The sequence below is a fragment of the Cryptotermes secundus genome, unplaced genomic scaffold (assembly GCF_002891405.2).
Source record: "Cryptotermes secundus unplaced genomic scaffold, Csec_1.0 scaffold813, whole genome shotgun sequence".
In the NCBI taxonomy this organism is placed as follows: Eukaryota; Metazoa; Arthropoda; class Insecta; order Blattodea; family Kalotermitidae; genus Cryptotermes; species Cryptotermes secundus.
Window position 1 is genome coordinate 487,901 of NW_019735471.1, and position 20,115 is coordinate 508,015.

The window sequence follows — 20,115 nt, forward strand, 5'->3', positions numbered from 1 at the left end:
TTAAAGAAGCCAAACAGAATAACTATAACAGCCAAATTCTAAAATCAAACAATAAAATTAAAACCACCTGGGATATTGTGAAAGTTGAATCAGGAAAGAAATCTGTTAATGAAGACGTACAAAGTTTGAATATTGAAGGGAAGTCCACTAACAATCCACAAGCTATCGCAAGTGCATTTAATGAATATTTCCTTTCATTAGCTGAGAAAACATATTCCAATAATAATAATAATAATAATAATAATAATAATAATAATCCAATATACTATCTGTCTCGTGCCTTTAACAATTCATTTCCAAATATCAATCTCAAATTCTCAACAAGGAAGGAAATTGAAAACATTATTAAATCCCTTAAGCCCAAAAATTCACATGGATATGATGAAATCTCTACCAAATTACTTAAAGCAAGCTCTGTTTACATCAGTTCACCCTTGAATCATCTATGTAATAAATCTTTATCATCAGGTACTTTTCCTCAACGCTTAAAATACGCTGTAATGAAACCACTTTTTAAAAAAGGAGAGAGAAAATGCATCTCTAATTACAGACCAATATCCATATTGACTTCATTCTCAAAAGTCTTTGAAAAAGTTATGTATAATAGACTACTTGAACACTTAAATTCTAACAACATATTAGTCAAAGAGCAATTTGGATTTAGGAAAGACCTAACAACAGAAAAAGCAACCTATGAACTAACTAACGATATTTTAAGTGCTCTCAATGACAGATTAATTGTGGGAGGGATTTTCTGTGATCTAGCAAAAGCTTTCGATTGTGTTAATCATGATATCTTACTATCGAAATTAAATTTCTATGGAATAACTGGCAAAGCTAATGAATGGATCAAATCATACCTCAAAAACAGGTATCAAAGAGTTGAAATAAATAATAAAAACTCCAGTCATAATGCATTTTCAAACTGGGGAATTATAAAGCACGGTGTTCCACAAGGATCAATTTTAGGTCCCTTACTTTTTCTTCTCTACATAAATGATCTATCTAAAACCATCAACAATAAATCTAAACCAATTCTATATGCAGATGACACTAGTATAATATTTAAGAACTCTAAATTTGAAAACTTTAAAAATGACATAAATATTGTATTTGAAGCCTTAAACAGATGGTTCGAAGCCAATTTACTCTCATTAAATTTTGATAAAACCCATTACATATCATTCACAACTAAAAACAACCACCAAATTGATCTGGACATCAGTTATGCCAACAAATTAATCTGTAAAGTACTTGATACAAAATTCCTTGGAATACATGTAGACAGTACACTGTCTTGGAAAATACATATTGAACAAATTATACCTAAATTAAATGCAGCTTGCTATGCGATGAGATCAATTAAGCCTTTTATGTCACAGGAAACATTGAAGATGGTTTACCATGCCTACTTTCATTCTATTATGAACTATGGATTAATATTTTGGGGGAACTCTTCACATAGTGTAATAATTTTTAAAATACAAAAGAATATAATTAGAATCATTACAGGATGTAGAAGTAGAGATTCATGTAGAGAATTATTTAAGAAATTAAAAATTCTACCTCTTCAATCGCAATACATATTATCGCTTCTCTTATTTGTTGTTTACAACAAAGATAAATTCAAATTAAATTCTGATGTCTATAACATGAATACTAGACAAAAATATAACTTCCACCTACCCTCATCAACTTTATCAGTATATCAAAAAGGAGTCTACTTTACTGGCATAAAAGTGTTCAACAATCTGCCACAAAGTATTAAAAACTTGGGCAATGATACTAAAAAGTTTAAATCAGAGTTAAAGAATTATCTACATGCTCATTCCTTCTACTCTTTAGATGAATACTTCAATGTAAATAGAGAATGATGTAAAATTAAGTTATATTAATTTTTAAGCTAAAATTGCCTGTACTTATGTATGTAACCTTTTGACTTGTTCTGTATCCAAAGGTACTAACCTACTTAGGATTTATAGAATGTAAATAAATTCAATTCAATTCAATTCAGTTCAAAGAGAGACTTGTATAGCTACAGTTAAAAATACGTGAAGACTATGAAGAGATTATTGAGTAGGGTTGTAAAGTGTGTAAACCGGTAACAGTGTCATAAGTATTTGTAGCTACGACTTGTAGGTTGTTAAATAAACCAATTAACAATCTGAACGGTGTCTTCAGTAGCAAAACATGTTACAATACATTTGCTTATGAACATCACTCTTTATCTTTACTTGTGCTACCTTCGTCTTGCAGCGTCCATGCTTTTTGTTTAGCCCTATGAATATGGTATGGTGTTATTATTGTTGTCATTTTTATGTGCCTCATTAGTATTGTCAGGGCCACGTGGTAGCGTAGTTGGTTGAAGCACTATGCTACAATGAGTTCATTAGATTTTTTTCAATTTACGCAATCCTTCCAGCTGCATTATGGCTCTGGGGTTGACTGAGCCTCTAACAGAAATGAGTACCAGGAATCTTCCTGGTGGGTAGGGCTGACAACCTTACCGCCACCTTTGAGCTGAATGTCTAGATAATGTGGGACCCTCACTGTCTCACAACCCTATGGGCCTCCATGGCCCCTTACAGAGATAGCTTTACATTTGTATTGTCATGTTTTTGGGGTGTGTGACTACAGATGGGGTCTGGATTGTATACACCACTCGGAACTACACCAGGACCCCAGAGCTGGTCTAGATGATGTGGAGAAGAGAAAATTCTTGACCCTACCAGGACTCAAACTCCAACCTCTTGGTCATCCGGCCCATAGCTAGTCGCGATACTGACTGGCTACTCCACGAGTATTCATTAGCTTAGTAGAGTCACGCACGCATGCACGCACGCGCACACACACACACACACACACACACAGACACCCACCCACCCCCGCATGAACACAAAATATCTTATGGCTGCTGGATTTATAAAGGATGCATGTACATACGGGCATAGGAATCTTGGACAGTTCTTTCCCAATACAATTCTTCATGATGCTCCATAAATTGAGTGGATAGTTGGGTTTGTCAGGGACGCGCGTACGTCGTGACCTCTTCGTATCTGATGCAGATACTGAAGAAGAATGGGAGCTACCAGTTGTCCTCTGCTGTCCATTACTCTCCTGTCTTGACAGTGCCAATGAATTCGATTTTGACTGTAAGAAACATGGTATGATATTGTGACATGCTGCTTAAAAGCCAGACTATGGAGCATATTTCAGCATTCGTTGCTGGTCAAAGAATAACATTTCCTGGACAGCAGAATGGAATGCAGCATTGGAATTCTAACAGTGAGTTTCCACAGTTACAGTGAATTGCTCGAAGCATTGTATGACAACGGGAAAACTAAACTTAGAAGCAGAGTATAGCAGGCATATGTACAAAACAGATGTTAAACAGTGCGTATGGAGACAAAATTTAGTTCAGTGCTGGGTGTGAAAGTGATAAGAAAACAGTGCAGTGGCATACAATGAGGTACTGGTGGACAAGAGAGTGGCTATCAAATGTGGCTCTTCCAATGTTATAATATGTAAAGACATATCTAAAAAAAAGACATATATGCTCCAACCACATACATATACAAAAACTCAAATGAATGCAGTTAAGAGAGAAAAGGGGGTTTAAAATTTCTGTATCAATGTTAGGTTTTCAATTTGGTCCCGCATCTAAAGTGGCTGTTCATTAAACTTGCTGTAAAATCAGCAGTTTGCATGTATGGCAGGTTAACAAAACACAGCATGTACACTTCTATTTTGAAGCAAGAGTTTCTTAAATAGGTTCAGCTGCACACTTTCAGAAAGGAACTGGAAAACCTCCAGGGAAAAACAAATCAGTCTCACTTACATTGGATTTACCACATGCAGGTGCAGGATCACCCGAACTAATAATCAGAACCTTGGTTTCTGTTGTGTCATCCACATCACTGCTTGAACCTGATGCCTCGTCATGTCCATCATGCATTTGTAGTCTTGGATCACAAGACTGGAAAGGAATATTCAAACAGTATACACATACTGTCATATGTAGGGGTGACAATGAGACAGGGTTTGGATTGGATTTATTACACTTACTCAACTTGCAATTACAAGTAATACAGTGCTACTGCTAATCTCTGCGCTTTATTCGCTGCTGCAAATACTATTGTCCTCAGTCTAATACAGTCTCCAATATCCATTTTCTGGTAAAGGTTTTTATCACAGGAATTACATTCACTGAGTTACACACTCCAAATATCATGGAACTATACTCTGTGGCTTTAATCCACAAGGAAACTATATTGACCAAGCAACCGCTGCTTGTCAGCGAAGGTGGTGCCAAATTTAGCAGACAGAGGGTGTCACATGGTCAGTGTATAGAATCCCCATGGCTGTTAATTTCAGTTTCCTAAACTGGAGTCACTCCTCAATTATCCTCACGAGGCTGAGGGGACCCCATTCCAGAAACACGCCAGGAATCGAAGCCGGGGCCTTTGGATCTGTACCCAGAAGCTCTGACCACTAGACCACAGAGGCGGTCTCTAGCACACATATAAAGTCTTCTCTTCACAGCCAGACTTTCAACTCCACTGAACTGACGACTCAATACCTCAATTCAGCTCCTCTGCTCCCAAGCTCACATCCTAGCATGCTAGTTACCATCTCTTCTCAATCATCCTCGATTGCCATCGCAAAAGACTCCCTCAATTCTGATCTGAGATCCCTGTTATAGAGCCTCAGGTCAGATCCAAAAGAAAACTCCATTTCCTAACAATTCCTCCACTGTTATAGAGGTGTGTTTACCTCATCGTTGCATACATATGGTAGTTCTATTGTTCTGTGCATGTTCATTTCTGCAGGAAGCTGTTTATTGAGTCATTGCCTAGCAATGAATGTCTACTCTGGCTGTGCTATTCTGGCTTTCAGGCATCATGTCACAATATTAAAGGAGATTTACCTAATGTCATGTTCTACACGATAAGACGGAATTCAGTATCTATAAAAAGAACTTCTAAAGTCAAGTTTCTTAGTGCATTATTTACAGTGATTTTCAGGAGACTGACATATCTTATGGACAACCTCACGACAGCAAGGTTTAAGATCTTACTTCATAATGCAAAAATAGTACACGTCTTAACTTCATCACATTGAAAACAAATACAAAAAACTCATAATAGTGCTGTGCTTAAGACCATACTTAAATGAAATTATTGGGGACCATCAATGTGTGTTTCGATTAACAGATCAACTACTGATAAGATCTTTTGTATTCATCAGATATTGGAGAAAAAAATGAAAGTACAAGGAGAGAGTACATCAGCTATTCGTAGACTTCAAGAAAGCCTATGATTCAGTTATGAGGGAAGTATTGTACAATATTCTCATAGAGTTTGGGGTACCCATGAAACTAGTCAGGCTGATTGAAATGTGTTCAAACGAAACGTATAGTAAAGTCCATATAGGTAAACATTAGTCTGATAATTTTCCTGTACAGAATGGTCTAAAACAATGAGATGCTTTATCGCCACTGCTTTATGAACTTTGCTTTAGAAGGTGACATTAGGAAGGTCCAGCGGTTCCTTGAAAAAGTATAAGCCAATTCAGCTATCACCACCATCTTGGTTCTAGGGTTCCACTGAATCCTGTATATGTCATTTATCCAGGTGACTACCTTGTATGGGCCCTCCCATGAGGATTGGAGCTTGGGCGATTTCCCCTCATGCAAGTTGGGCAATAGAGCCACACTTTGTTGATCTCCTGGTGGTCCACAGTGTTGGCCAGGTGGTTGTACTGAGTTTTCATCTGGTCACTGGCCAGGTTCAGGTGTAGGCAGACATAATTATGGATATCATATAGATGGTCCACAAAATTTTCCATGTGATTGATTGTGGGTGGTTCCTAGTTGGGGGGGGGGTCCCCAAACAGCAGGTCTCAGAGCAGTTGGAATTCTCCTCTGACCACTAAGTTGACTAGTGTCAAACCCATCCTGTTGTGGGTGGATGCCCTGTAGGCAAGGAGGAAGATGGATAATCTCACAACCCAATCCCTCTGGTGTAACGCGATGACCTTAAGCAGACACTCTTTGACTGTTTTGATGTACTGTTCCACCATGCTGTTAAAAGGTGGGTGGAGAGGTATGGTGTGTCTCTTGTTTGCTCCTAGGCATTGCAAAACCTCCTACATAGACGGGACTCAAAGTTACAGTCCTGATCACTAAATAGCTCCCGCAGTACTCAGAAGTGGCAGAAGAAGTTGGTAACCAGCACTGCTGCCACTGCTGAAGCCTCTCAATTGGGAATGGTGTAGGCTTCTGTCTACTTAGTAAAATAGTCCATAGCGATCAGGAGGTATCGGTTTCCTTGGTCACTCCAAGAGAAGGGCCTTGCTACATCAATGGTTATCCTTTCAAACAGTGCCCTGACATTGTACTGATGCATTCGGCCCTGATTCATGGTTCTGGGCCATGACTGGCTACACACGTGTCACACAACCGGCACCACTTCTCAACATCATCTACTGCCTGCAGCCACACCTTATCATTGACACCCAAGTGACCTCCTGGAGGTCCGCCATGTAGTTTGGTCAGCATATTGTTCACTCTGCTCTGAGGGAGAAATATCAGGGCTATTTTTGATGGTCCATCAGTGAATTCCCATTGGCACTCTAGTATGCCGCTCCTCACAGCAAGGGATTTCCACTGGGTCCAGTAGCTTCCGTACATGGGGCTGCAGTCTGTGATGTCTTTCCATTCAGAGTGCTGTCTGCTCTCTACTCCCTCCAGAATGGGCCCCATGTCCTGGTCGTTCAGTTGTTCCCTTCTTAAATTGGCTGGGTCCCAGCTGGCTGCGGGTATGGCTTCAACAGCTCATACCTGCTTTATGTCTGCCAGAACCTAGACTTTGTTTATAGTTATAGTTGTAAGATCCTCTTAATAAAGTATGAACTCAACCATCACTTTGTACCTGTAACAGTAAAATCTAATCTAACTTGTGATTCCAAGCTTACTCCAGAGGAAGTTCTCCTGTGTCCCAAAGGAATCTTGAGTATGAAGTTTGCTTCTGTATTCTGACTACAGGCTTCGTCTTGTGCATCATAGAACTCGTTCTCATCATCGTCATCTGAAGGAGATGAGTGAGATACATCTGAAACAACAGATTTACTCAGACTGATTCTACAAGGGGCGTTCAAGTTCTAAGGTCTCTGATTTCTTTTCTCAGGACTGGGAGCAGATAGACACATGCGGTTTCATTTAAAATATGTGTGCACTCTTTGTGAATGCGTGACAGAGATGGCAGCACTGTACGGCACACAGAACTCTAGTGGTGGCTTATTTCAAGGTATAAGTAACACAAAACTGAACAGAACTTTGAGTGGCTGGGTTCATGTGCCATCATAAACAAAATCCAGGCAGTCATTTGCGAGAAAATATGAAGTCAACGGAATGATTGCCTTACATCACTGACCACTACATAAGGGGCTCATGAATGCCAGCTACACTGGCCCAGAATATGCCTGGAGGAAGTGAGGGAAACCAACAACAAAAAACACAGTCATAACAGTCAGTATCCTAGCCAAGATTCAAACCAGGTACCTCCCAAAAGCAAAAGCTGCTACAGCATCACTGAATTTGCTTAATTTTCTATTGTGACAATTACCATTAAATTAGAACTGAATTAATTAAAAATAAATATTAATTTCACTGAGATACCATTTCATACTACACTTTAACATTTCTAATTCAGCACTAGGAAGGCAAGAGGTCTATGCTGGGACTTGAGCACAAACACATCACAAGGTTCAGGCAAGAGGTACGCAGAGAAATCAATGGTGGGAGGAGCAAAATATTACACTTCACCATCCTGCTGCATTGAAGTCTCACTTGTTTTCTTCTTCTGTCTATAATGTAACGATATCAATACGGATTTAGATGATGTAATCCACATTTAATTCACTAAAATGAGAGTTAAAATGTTTAAAAATTTCATTAATATACACATACACACACACACATATACAGAGTGTCCCAGGAGGAATGGACCAAACTTCGGGAGGGTGTTCCTTATGTTAAAGTATGCCGATATAACCCAAAACACCTATGTCCAAAGTTGAACGGTTACGGAGATAATGGCCAGAGAAGTGTCAAACTTTGACCGGCGTTGCACACTTGTTGATTACAAAAGACATATTAAAACTGGCAGGAATATGTGGATTCTGTAATGTTAATAATGTACGTAACATCAAACTAACTTGTGAGTGACATGAAGCCATAAAATTGAAGTACAAAATACTCGCTCGCCATGTCATAATTGTCCTTAGGGTTTCCAAGCACAATACATGACACATGAATGGCAAGCGCTGACATAACGTGCTGACTGCACGTTCTGGTATAAGCCAACTACATAAGCACAGCTAAGGTGAATCATCGCACTCAAGGACAAACATAGATAAGGCCTCTCAGCTTAGAGGTACAGCGCGTGGACCTGCCAGAAGACCGCACTTTTCTTGGGCCATTATCTCCGTAACCGTTCAACTTTGGACATAGGTGTTTTATGTTATATCGGCATACTTTAACATAAGGAACACCCTCCTGAAGTTTGGTCCATTCCTCCTGGGACACCCTGTATATATACATATATACTTCTATGTTTATGCGCTACACAGGTCCATCTTCAGGCAACACATTTTTAAGGAATCCACTGCTCTGTGCAGTTTGTCAATTAACTATTAACTCCATGGCCTGTAGTCTGCAAGCGAACTATACTGACTGAGTGACCACCGCTTGTCGACGAAGTTAGTGCCACCTTTTGCGGATAGAGGGTGTCACATGGTCAGCGCAATGGATTCCCACAGCCCTTAATCGCGGCTTTCTAGACTTTGTCAATAGTACTCTTATAGTACATAGAATGTATATATACTTTAATGACATTTTAAAACATTTTAATGCACATTTTAGGGAATTAAATGTGGACTGGTGTCATTTAAATCTATACTGATATTGTTGCGGGGGCACACAGTAGTGTCGTTGGTTGAGGGGCTATGCTACAAGCCGGAAGGTTGCGGGTTCAAGTCCCAATGAGGTCATTGGATTTTTTCAGTTGACCTAATCCTTCCAGCCGCACTAAGCCCTGGGGTTTATTCAGCCTCTAACAGAAATGAGTAATAGGAATTAACTATATAATTTTCCTGGGAAGTAAAGTGCGGCCAGCGCGTAAGGCTGACAACCTTACCGCCATCTTTGAGCCGATTGTCTAGATAATGTGGGACCCTAAATGACTCACAACCCTATGGGCCTTCTCGGCCTGGTACAGGGATAGCTTTACTTTTACTTTACTGATATTGTTGCATTATGGACGGAATAAGACTATGAGTGATTCTTGCAACAGACTAAAAAGTTCAAATGTTCAAAGAACTACAATTAGTGCCTTTTTGGAAAAGTTCAAAGAACTTTTAACACAACCATATTTAGCATGCATGTGAAGAAACAACCCGAACTGGAAACAACTGGATTAACATTACAGAAGAAACAATCCTGCCATTATTGCAGGAATTATACAAACATCAACCTCTGCAGTGCCTCTATTTTTTGCCTCTGAGAAACTACAAAAACAAACAACTTTTATGTCTGATGATTCCATAAAAGTCTCAGATTATGGCTGATACTATGAATGTAATGGTAAATGTACATTATCTGATGTGTATTCTATATAACAGTATACAATCCTTTGGGTGTTGGCTCTATTACTGTTACAGGTGATCGCCTGTTATTGTACTAAGAGATATTTCTATTTACTCTTCATTTTTTATTCATGGTAAAGAGCTGGAATCATGCCTGAAACCGATAAAATACCAGTCCCATATCCCTATGAATATTAATCTTAATAAGCATACTATTATTAAACACCTTGATGTCTTCAAGAGGTTCATTATTCAAACTGAGATGGAATTCATATTTCACGTAACTCACAATGTGCAGGATGTGGCTTCAAAGTACAATGCCTAACATGTTGCTGCAAATCAAATCATACCTACAGTTTATTCAACTGTATCAGTCATTTATAGTTAGCACTTGAAATCATGAGTACTTTGCATCCATAGACTTAACAATGTCTGAGTACAGAGTAACTTGTGTAAAGTACATTTCATGAGAGCGATAATACAGTGACAAACACTTATCAAGGGATGCAAATTGCATTCAAAGAGGCAAAAATAAGCCAGGTATGAGTTCTTGAGTGGTTACATCATTTTAAAGAGGGACAAATATATAAAAAAAAGTTGAGCATTCTGGACACTCTTCAACACACAGAAAGACTAGTAGTTAAAATGTATGATTCAGTGTGAAATGATGGCTGACTGATTCTTTGTGATATGGCTGAAGGGACAGTGAGACATTGAGGGTCCCACATTATCTAGACAATTGGCTCATAGATGGCGGTAAGGTTGTTAGCCTTACGTGTCGGCCACGCTTTACTCCCCAGGAAAATTATTTAATTAATTCGTGGTACTCATTTCTGTTAGAGGCTAAGTGAACCCGAAGGCCAAAGTGTGGCTGGAAGGGTTAGGTCACTTGGGGAAGAAGAAGAAAACCAATGACCTCATCGGGACTTGAACCCGCGACCTTCCGGCTTGTAGCATAGCCCCGCAACCAACTACGCTACCGCGTGCCCCCAACCTGAAGATGGTAGCAGACACAACTCTCTAATGCTGCATACACCAAACATACCCAAAAAAGGAACAAGGCACAAAGATGCACGTATTGCATATCTATAAAAGCCTATGTACAAATATAAATTCAGTATACAATGGTTACATGTAATGGCGAGGTGCCCCTCTATATCCCCTAGAAACATATTACTCATGCATCACAACAAAACCTTGAGATGAGAACATCTCCTTCATGCATTTTTCTGGACACAGCACCACTGTGCCCGAAATACTCACTGCGTCTATCCCGCACGGGAATAGAGTGCTCCTTGGCAGCCTGTTCCAGGCCTCCAAGCTGTCTTGCTAGCTGCTCAACCATGTCTTCTAGCTGCAAACGCTGATCCCTTTCGTGCTGTAGCATTCTTTGCCATTTTCGTCCATGTGTCTGTGCAACGTCTAGGTACTCTGAACACCTCTGCTTGGGATGGACCAATACAATATGCATGAGCGTTAAATGCATACAGCTTATAATTAATCCTTTTCACAGATGGCAGAAGCACAAACAAATCCACATATCTTAGTCAGCCATTATGTTGAACAGAGCTAAGAACTTAAAATTATTACCATTCTCTAACTGTAAAAGAAAAGAATGTGACACGCTATTTTGTGGAGGCAGACAAGAATCTGGGGCACACATTACAACTGGCAACCTATGTACCATGGTTACTAAACCAGCAAAAAAAAAAATTTTTTTTTGAAAGAGAAGTATGGGTTACAACTACAGGGTGATCAGTCATCGAGGAAACCAGGAAAGCAGTGTGAGCCAGATACAACATTTCTCACAGACTGCTGCTGTAACTGCTGATAGCAGAATGAGTCATCACTCATTACATTTACATTTTAAACGTAAAATCATAGAATACATTTTATAGATAAAACTGATTAATTATTCACTTGTTAAGTAGTAACAGAGGAGTTACAGTTTTCTGTTTAACTTAAATTTTTTAAGAACACCCTGAAGCAGTTAAGTGAAAAACTTAATGTAATAAATGACAATGAAAATTTGCAAAGCACAGCAATTCCTAAGAAAAAGAAGCCGCAATCACTGGACATGTAAAAAAATGAAAACCATATTACTTACGATACAAATAATGACATGGTTCCCTGCATTCCTGACCTTGAAATTAATCCTACTGCTGCAAAATGGACTGAAGTTGAACAAGCATCCATTACCATACAGTGTAACATTCAAATTTGGTCCAAATTAAGAAATAATCTTTTCCTTTTGCTGCTTTATTTGACTTCCTTCACTGGGCAAAGAAAATGCATTTTTGCTCCAATTTCTTATTTTTACTTTAAATTTGCATTACTTTGCTAAAATGGCGAGAAAATAATATGCAGAGAGAGTCTTAATGCAGGGTTTGGAAACTTTGTAGTCAAGCATAGATCCAATGTGTTTAACCAATTTCTAGTAACTGCAAAGTAAAACTATGCAGCTGTCATGCCAGAGCCACAAATATAATTCACATCCTGGTCTTTCAGGTTACGGTGTCATAACCCAGAAAACTGCAATATAAATCTTCACTGCCATGAAAACTAAAAATCTTACAAATGCAACAGTAAATTTAACTTTACACTGTAAGATACAGACAGTAGGATCTAAATAGTGGTATTCTGGGTTGTGACACCATGCAGTCTTGTACACGGAAAGCAGTGTTTCAAAGAAATATGCTGCCCTAATCTTCATGTTCAGGAGTGCAGGGTGAGGAACTGATTTCAGTCAATTATATATATAAGATGTAAGCACCAGTTTGTTTTATATTTAGATTTACAATTAAAACAATTTTATTTCAGGTAAAACATGTACCCAAATGCTGGCACTGTTTACCAAAGTGATTTAAACTATACATTTACTTTCTATCTGACTTCTTGTCAATGACATACTCCTCTTACTGCCCTTATCCTGTATTTTTAAATTTATTTCAGGTAAATCCATATATTTCATAAATTTGAAGAGGGGCATTATTTGTTCCACTATAGCATGTTATCTCAACAGCAATTCTTTAAGACTCAGAATTAATGGATTTTTGAACTTACCCATCATCAGGTACTCTAAAAAACATGAAAAAACACCGTTTTGGAAACTGGATCTGTTTCTGTCCTCAAGTGAGGTGGGTGATGCCTACTCGGTTCAGTCTCTCATAAAGAGATAACCTCAATCGCTGACATACAGCTATATAAATACCCAAGCCCAGGTCATGTCAAAGGGAGATAACAGGAAACTATGAAATATTGGGATAAAGTATGCACAGACCTGAAACTAAGATAGAAAGGGTGGTGAAAATTTTATGCAACAAATCTAGCCAACAAACCAAGTCCATGAAAATCAATGCTTAAAATTGGAGAATTCTGTGAAACAATTTTGTACCTATTGCCAGCTCCAACTGTGGAGTAAAAGCCGAACACTTGGGATTAAAACCTTATACAAACTCATGAAGAATCTGTCGCATCATACTAATCTTCCCTGTGAGCTGCTAACATCACTGCTGACAGGGGATCCAAATGGGAGAAATGTTCAAACTAGATTGGCTGACTGGATTGGTTAAGCATGCCATATGGGCCAGTTCCCTGTATTTCCTATAACTGCTGTAACTGTATATTTAAAAAAAAATCATAGCTTCATCCCAGCCTACCTTACGACCCTCTTCATAGGCATGTTGGGCTAATTTCTAATCTTTCTAGAAGACCCTCTTTTAGCTGTGCCTATGTTCATGGAACTGCACAGCTAGAGGTCACCCTGTCTTGCCAATGTTGCTTCTGCCACATTCAGAGGGAAAGCTATAGATGCACTGTGCCCTCTGTTGTGATCTCTTTCCAGCCTGTTTTCATAAATGAATTCTTAGGAGTGTGTTTAGCTTTGAAGATGGGGCATAAGCTACAGTGGTAAAACAAGTAGAACTCCAGCTATGTGGCTCTATGAACAGAGGCACAATCAAAAGGAAGGTCTTCTAGGTAAAAAAAGGTAAAGTTGTCCTGTGCTTAACTAATTAAGCACTATGCCATGAAGGCTTATGGCAGAGTGGATATATAAATCCACATTTTCTTGACCTTGGCACTAGCCGAAGGTGAGTTGTCAGCTTCACGCCCTTGTTGCTTTACTCCCCGGAGAAAGAGCGCCAGGTACCCATTGGATAGGAGGTTGGGAGGACCCCAGAGCTGGTCTGGACAACACAGAGAAGTGAAAATTCTTGCCTCTACCACGACTCAAACTCCTACCCCTTGATCATCCAGCTCATAAATAGTCACTATAGCGACTACGCTCACCTGGCTCTGAGTGTCTTCTAGAAAAATCAAAATTAGCCCAACATGCTTATGAAGAGGGTTAATGGGTAGCCAACCCAGTCTGGAAATTTCTCCCATCTGGAGCCCCCTTATAAGCAAAGAAGTCAGCAACTCACAGGGAAGATTAGTATGATCTGACAGTTTCTGCATGTGTTTCTATAAGATTTTAGTTCCAAGCGTTCAGTTTTCATTCCACAAATGGCATTAGCAATGGGCATAAAACGGTTTCACAACATTCTCCAATTAATCCAATGTATTGGCTTAAAGGACTCCAATGTTTCATGTCTGTGCATGCTTTATCAATTTTTACTGTATATTTTTCTTATCTCCCACTGATGAGACCTGGTCTCAGTTATATTTACACAGCTGTAGTTATACTGGCATAGGTTGTCCAGTGACTGAGGTCAGCTCTCTCTCTCTAAGGGACCCAACAGAGTTGGTATCAACCCCCTCACCCAAGGACAGAAACAGATCCAGTTTCTGAAACGTTGTGTTCTCTAATTTTTCAGAGTACCAGACGATTGACAAAGCCTAAAAACTCAGCAATTCTGAGTGTTATATGCCATTACATTCCATTGTCAGAAACCTTTAGTATCTATATTATCTTAAGGTATATTTATAATGCCTCCAATTATAAGATACTCTTCAGACAGGCTATCTGAATTTCCCTGGGCTCTTAGTTTCAAACACTTTCAAATTATAATAATTTTTTCCTTGAACCTCGGACAGTTTTCAGCTACATTACAAGATCTCTTCAATACAGGGCTAACTAACCAACGAACCAAGTGAGAAAGTAAATAACTAAGTCTGAGATGCCAAGTCCTTCTTGGGAATCTGCCAGTCACTTAGATAATCAGAATATTTTATGGAATACGAACGCTCATTACCATGTCCAAAACAACCCATCACTGTTCCTTATCTTACGCCAAATGGATCCATTCCATTGCATCTCATCCTTGATTTCTAAGATTCATTTTAATATTATCCTCCTACCTATGTCTAAGTCTTCCTAGTGGTCTCTTTTCATCTGGCTTTCTCACCAAAATTCTACACACATTCCACTTCTCCCTATGCATGCTTCATGCCCTGCCAATATCATGCTACTCAACTTTATTCCAATTATATTTGGTGAAGAGTGCAAGTTATGAAGCTCCCTCATTACGCAGTATTCTCCAACTTCAAATTACTTCAATCCTCTTCAGTCCAAATGTTCTCCTCAGCACCCTGTTCTCATATTACTGCAGTCTGTGTTCTTCCCTTAATACTTACTTACTTAACTGTAGATATTCTTTTATAAACAGTGTGCAATAGGCGTGGAGGATGAGTGGACAGGCATAAATTATTCTTTTCTTTCGGTATAGAATTTGACTAAAATCCATCCAAGGGTTCTTGAATGATGAGATGATACAGCATAAACCACCACTTTTGTTTAATTACCACAAACACCACGACACTTATGAAATAAGTGTACTCAACATAAAGTGTGTTTCAGTTCCTCCTACAACTTCCACTCAGAATGATTTTTGCTATGATATATATTTAGCGAGTTATACCTGAGATGCACATAAGTCTTCACATAAAGTGTCCATTAATATTATTTGATTTTACCCCCAAACTGGAATCTGATGACATATTTTAGTAGGACTTTTCAATATAAACTGTCATGGGAATCCATTCCGTGGTTCTCCAGCTGTTATAACAGAGAAAGTTTTGCAAATTTTTATTATGTATGCACCAAACAGGACATTCCTGGTTTCAAACTCACAAATAATGACACGGGTAAAATTATCGCTATTATGTTATTAAAAACATATGTGGAAGTGGAGGTACAGCTCCACCACTCTTCTTCACACCCCGGCTGCTTTACCTCCAGGGACAGATTCCCCAGTAACCACTGGATAGGAGGCCAGGTCAACCAGCCTGTAGCTTAGTCACTATACTGACTGAGCTATAAAAGCCCATGATTCACAAAGTGTTAAAACCAAGTGTCTAATATAAATATAATTTAGAAACGATTGGTTCAAGAATTGTGCCTCTGCAATACATACATTTCAGAACTTATTATACAATTCCTGCAGGAACACAAACACATAAAAACGCATGCAAACACACGCACGCATGCACACACACAAAAGACTTCTGCCAACAGCAATACAGATATTTCAAGCACATGACTTTAAATGGGACACATCAGCTGTTGGTCTATCCTGAGAATCTGAACCTACTGGGTGATAATACATATACCATACGGAGAAATGCACAAACTTTAAGCGACGCTAGTAAGGAGGTTGGTCTAGAAGTAAAGATATAGAAAACTAAGTGTATGTTGCTATCTCATCACCAAATTGCAGGACAAAATCATTACATAACAAATCAAAACCCAATTCAGGAGGAAATTAAGGAGAGACTGAACTTGGTAATGCTTGTTATCATTCAGTCCAAAACCTTCTGTCTTCTCCTTTGTGGCTCTGTGGGGGCATGAAACTTGGTCTCTGACATTAAGGGAGGTTGAGGGTGTCTGAGAACAGGGTGCTGAGGAGAATATTTGGACCAAAGAGAGATGAAGTAACAGGACGTTGGAGAAAACTGCATAATGAGGAGCTTCCTAATTGTACTCTTCTCCAAGTATAATTAGAATGACCAAGTCAAGAAGGTTGTGATGGGCAGGGCATATAGCACAAATGGAGCAGAAGATGAAAGCATATAGGATACTGGTGGGAAAGCCAGAAGGAATGAGACCACTGGGAAGACAAAGACATAGGTGGGTGGACAACGTTAAAATGGATCTTAGATAGGATGGGATGGTATGTATTGGATTGACCTGGCTCCAGATAGGGACCAGTGGAGGGCCCTTGTGAACACGGTAATGAACCTTCAGGTTCCATTTAATGCTGGGAAGTTCTTGAGTAGCTGCAGAGTTGGTGGCTTCTCAAGAAGGGTTCAGCTCCATGAGTGAGTGAAGCACGTGACTACTGTAAAACTCCTGAGTCTGACAGTTGGCTTGATCGAATAGTAAAATATATCTGCATTTAGAACTTTTATGATTCTATGGATCAACTCAAAATCGAATCATAAAGGAAAAAAAAAGTTCTTTGAAAAATTAGAAACATGTTCTAAATAGAAGAAAGCAGTCTTCTGGGATTTTGCACCGTGTATATGTGGTCTTATTGTCTCAGCAAGTCTTGGAAACCTCTCATCTGTTCTCTTAAAAACCCCCACTGGGATATGACACCAGATCCAGGCCACACAGGCCATGACCAACCAACATAACAACCCCAACCCCTCAGCTCACGGCTGATGCCCAGCCTTCAACTTGCCATTCTCTCCCCTACACAAAAACCCTGCTTGTCCCAGCTCCCTTCCCCTACCCCTCCCACACTACTGCTTTCACTTGTATACTTGCCCTTCCCCCTTCTCCCTCACTGCTCTCACATAGCTGGGTATTTTTCCAGTCTGCTTTTACCGGTTCTCACGGTCTCTTTGCTTGCAGATTTCTTATATATTTTTTCTTCTACCCTGAAGATGGAGGCGATACGTTCCTCCGAAACGTCGGTTAACACCACATATACACGGTGCAAAATCCCAGAAGACTGCTTTCTTCATAGTCACCGCCGTGAAAGCCTCAAATCTTACATGTTCTAAATAGTTAAAGATACACAGTGACTTCATGGCATGGGATCTCCCAAGTTCTCAGAGCACTGACTATGGAGATTAGTGTCTTCTATGCTATCCAGACTGGTAGATGTTTACAGTGTTATGAAGGAGTGTGTTGCCTCCATCTTCACGGTAAAATAATTTCTTAAAAAAATGTAACAATGATAAGGTCACTTTAATTGTTTCTTGCTTCCTGTTGTGTATTTAATCACTATTAGAGTTAATTTCACCGACCACACAACACGTTTTTATTATTGTCACACTACATGTTTCGACCTCAAGAGGTCATCCTCAGGTGTACGAACACAGTTGCACAATCACAAGCAATCACATTCGTTTTTCCACTTATTTCGATCCTGTATCCTGTTCAGGTCTACGCTCAATAATATATGTCAAGTTTCTTCTTATAAAATACAAGTTAAAAATACTATTCCAATTGTTAAAAGTTAAAATTTAAAATTTAAAAATTTAAAAAATTAAAAGATTTTTGTTTTCGTGAGTCGAAGTTCAATTTTGATCACTGGTTACATTTTCACAGTCACTTGTTTTCTCTGTGTATAGTTCACTTTAACTAGTTATATTATTACCACTGGTTAAAAAGTTCATGAATTAAAGTTCAACTTATTATATTGAAAGTGCAGCCAATATGATAAGTTGAACTTCAATTCATGAACTTTTTAACCAGTGGTAATAATATAACTAGTTAAAGTGAACTATACACAGAGAAAACAAGTGAATGTGAAAATATAACCAGTGATCAAAATTGAACTTCGACTCACGAAAACAAAAATCTTTTAATTTTTTAAATTTTTAAATTTTAACTTTTAACATTTGGAATAGTATTTTTAACTTGTATTTTATAAGAAGAAACTTGACATATATTATTGAGCGTAGACCTGAACAGGATACAGGATCGAAATAAGTGGAAAAACGAATGTGATTGCGTGTAATTGCGCAACTGTGTTCGTACACCTGAGGATGACCTCTTGAGGTCGGAACATGTAGTGTGACAATAATAAAAACGTGTTGTGTGGTCGGTGAAATTAACTCTAAAAATGATAAGGTCATATTATTTACAAATGTTTAAAAGTAGAATTAACTTGGATATGAAAGTGAAACTCAAGAAAGTATATGAACTCTTCCTCTAACTTTAGAGCAGTACTGAGACAAGTTGCAGCAGTCCACTGTGGTGGAGCCTTTAGCTTTCACAAGCAAAAATGCAAATTACCATGCCTAGAGTGAGATCTGAATATACAATTCCAGTGAAATGGAAGCAAATGGCCAGGTGTACTTACACTACAGAACCACTGGGATAAACCATGCTACAGTATTTTCTGTTAGTGAGGAGCCACAGCCCTCATAAGTAACTAGCTGTGAAGTAAAATTCTAGTACCCTATTATGTGACTCTCCTATTTGGGAAATACCTTGTGCTTGAGCTACACATCCAGCTAACACATTCAAGCTTCTTGTTGGAACAAAATCACTATAAACTGATTTCCAAAGATTTTAACAATATAAAATATCTAACACCTTAGAATGAAAATCCAATATCACAAGGACTGTTCCTGACAGTAAGCATGAATGCTACCTGCAGTTAATGATAATGGTCCAAACAACAGAAATACATTAACAAAAGATGGGCATTATATATTCTCACTGTCTATCAGTATAATGAAAACAGGTCACTAATGATGTTAGAGACCATGTTTTCATCACAATCTGAGAGCTTCCTTTGTTCCTTTATACTTTGTGACTGGGAAAATTTTCATGTCTTTCGGAATCAAGATGCCTGTTGGTGAAATTTCACTTTTAATGTATATTTGTTGTTAAAAACATCATTTGAATGGGTTGTGACTGCATTATCTTTTAAAATGTTAGTCTTTTTGGGGTCCAGGAAAATATGTGGCAAAGTGTTAATGTGAAATATCTGAATTTGTGTTTAGAAACATAACAATATAACACAAAATTCTGAACTTCAATGGCCTTCCCTTATTCAAATTTTAACCTGAAAAATAAAATGAAATATTTAATACAGCAATCATCTCAAGGTCAATTTTGGTAACAGGTATCTTAATTGAAGAAATAAGAATTTTCTCCATTATTTTTGCTCATTTCAATCCTTGAAGAATTCTTTACATGGCTTCCTGCTATTCTTGCCACTTCATTTGAATGGCAGTTAAGTTGCTTTTGCTATGGTGATATTTTGTTTCTGGATCTTATTCAGTCTACACAAATAAGGTCTTCAGAACACTTCATTTAATAAAATAATTTATTTTTGTATAATATTGGGTAAATGCCAAATGTGAAGTTCAAAAAGTGGGGCAGTTCCTGATACCTCCACACATGGAGTCCAAAACCAAAGTCAGCAATGCTCAAGTGTCACCAGCTAGTTTTGAGTATAAAACAAATGCAAGGTGATCTTTATATCAGTGATTCTCAAATGCCACAAACTTGTTTCATTTACAATTAAAAATGAAAAGTCAAGAGTAACCAGTTTAGGGTGTTCT

The 20,115-nt window shown here is 38.5% G+C and overlaps 1 protein-coding gene across 7 annotated transcripts in view; it reads right to left on the minus strand.

Annotated features, from left to right (window-relative positions):
- Nucleotides 1-20,115, minus strand: part of LOC111869438 (oxysterol-binding protein 1) — a 47,871-nt gene that overhangs the window by 14,122 nt on the left and 13,634 nt on the right. For 4 of the 7 annotated variants that reach the window (XM_023860972.2, XM_023860976.2, XM_023860971.2 and 1 more), the window contains 4 exons: nucleotides 10,909-11,086; nucleotides 6,976-7,112; nucleotides 3,839-3,976; nucleotides 2,944-3,150 (listed from right to left, as the gene is read on the minus strand). In XM_023860972.2, the coding sequence (XP_023716740.1) occupies nucleotides 2,944-3,150; nucleotides 3,839-3,976; nucleotides 6,976-7,112; nucleotides 10,909-11,086 (660 nt within the window). The remainder of the gene's footprint in view (nucleotides 1-2,943; nucleotides 3,151-3,838; nucleotides 3,977-6,975; nucleotides 7,113-10,908; nucleotides 11,087-20,115) is intronic. The other 3 variants (XM_023860974.2, XM_023860973.2, XM_023860977.2) reach the window with 1 other exon arrangement.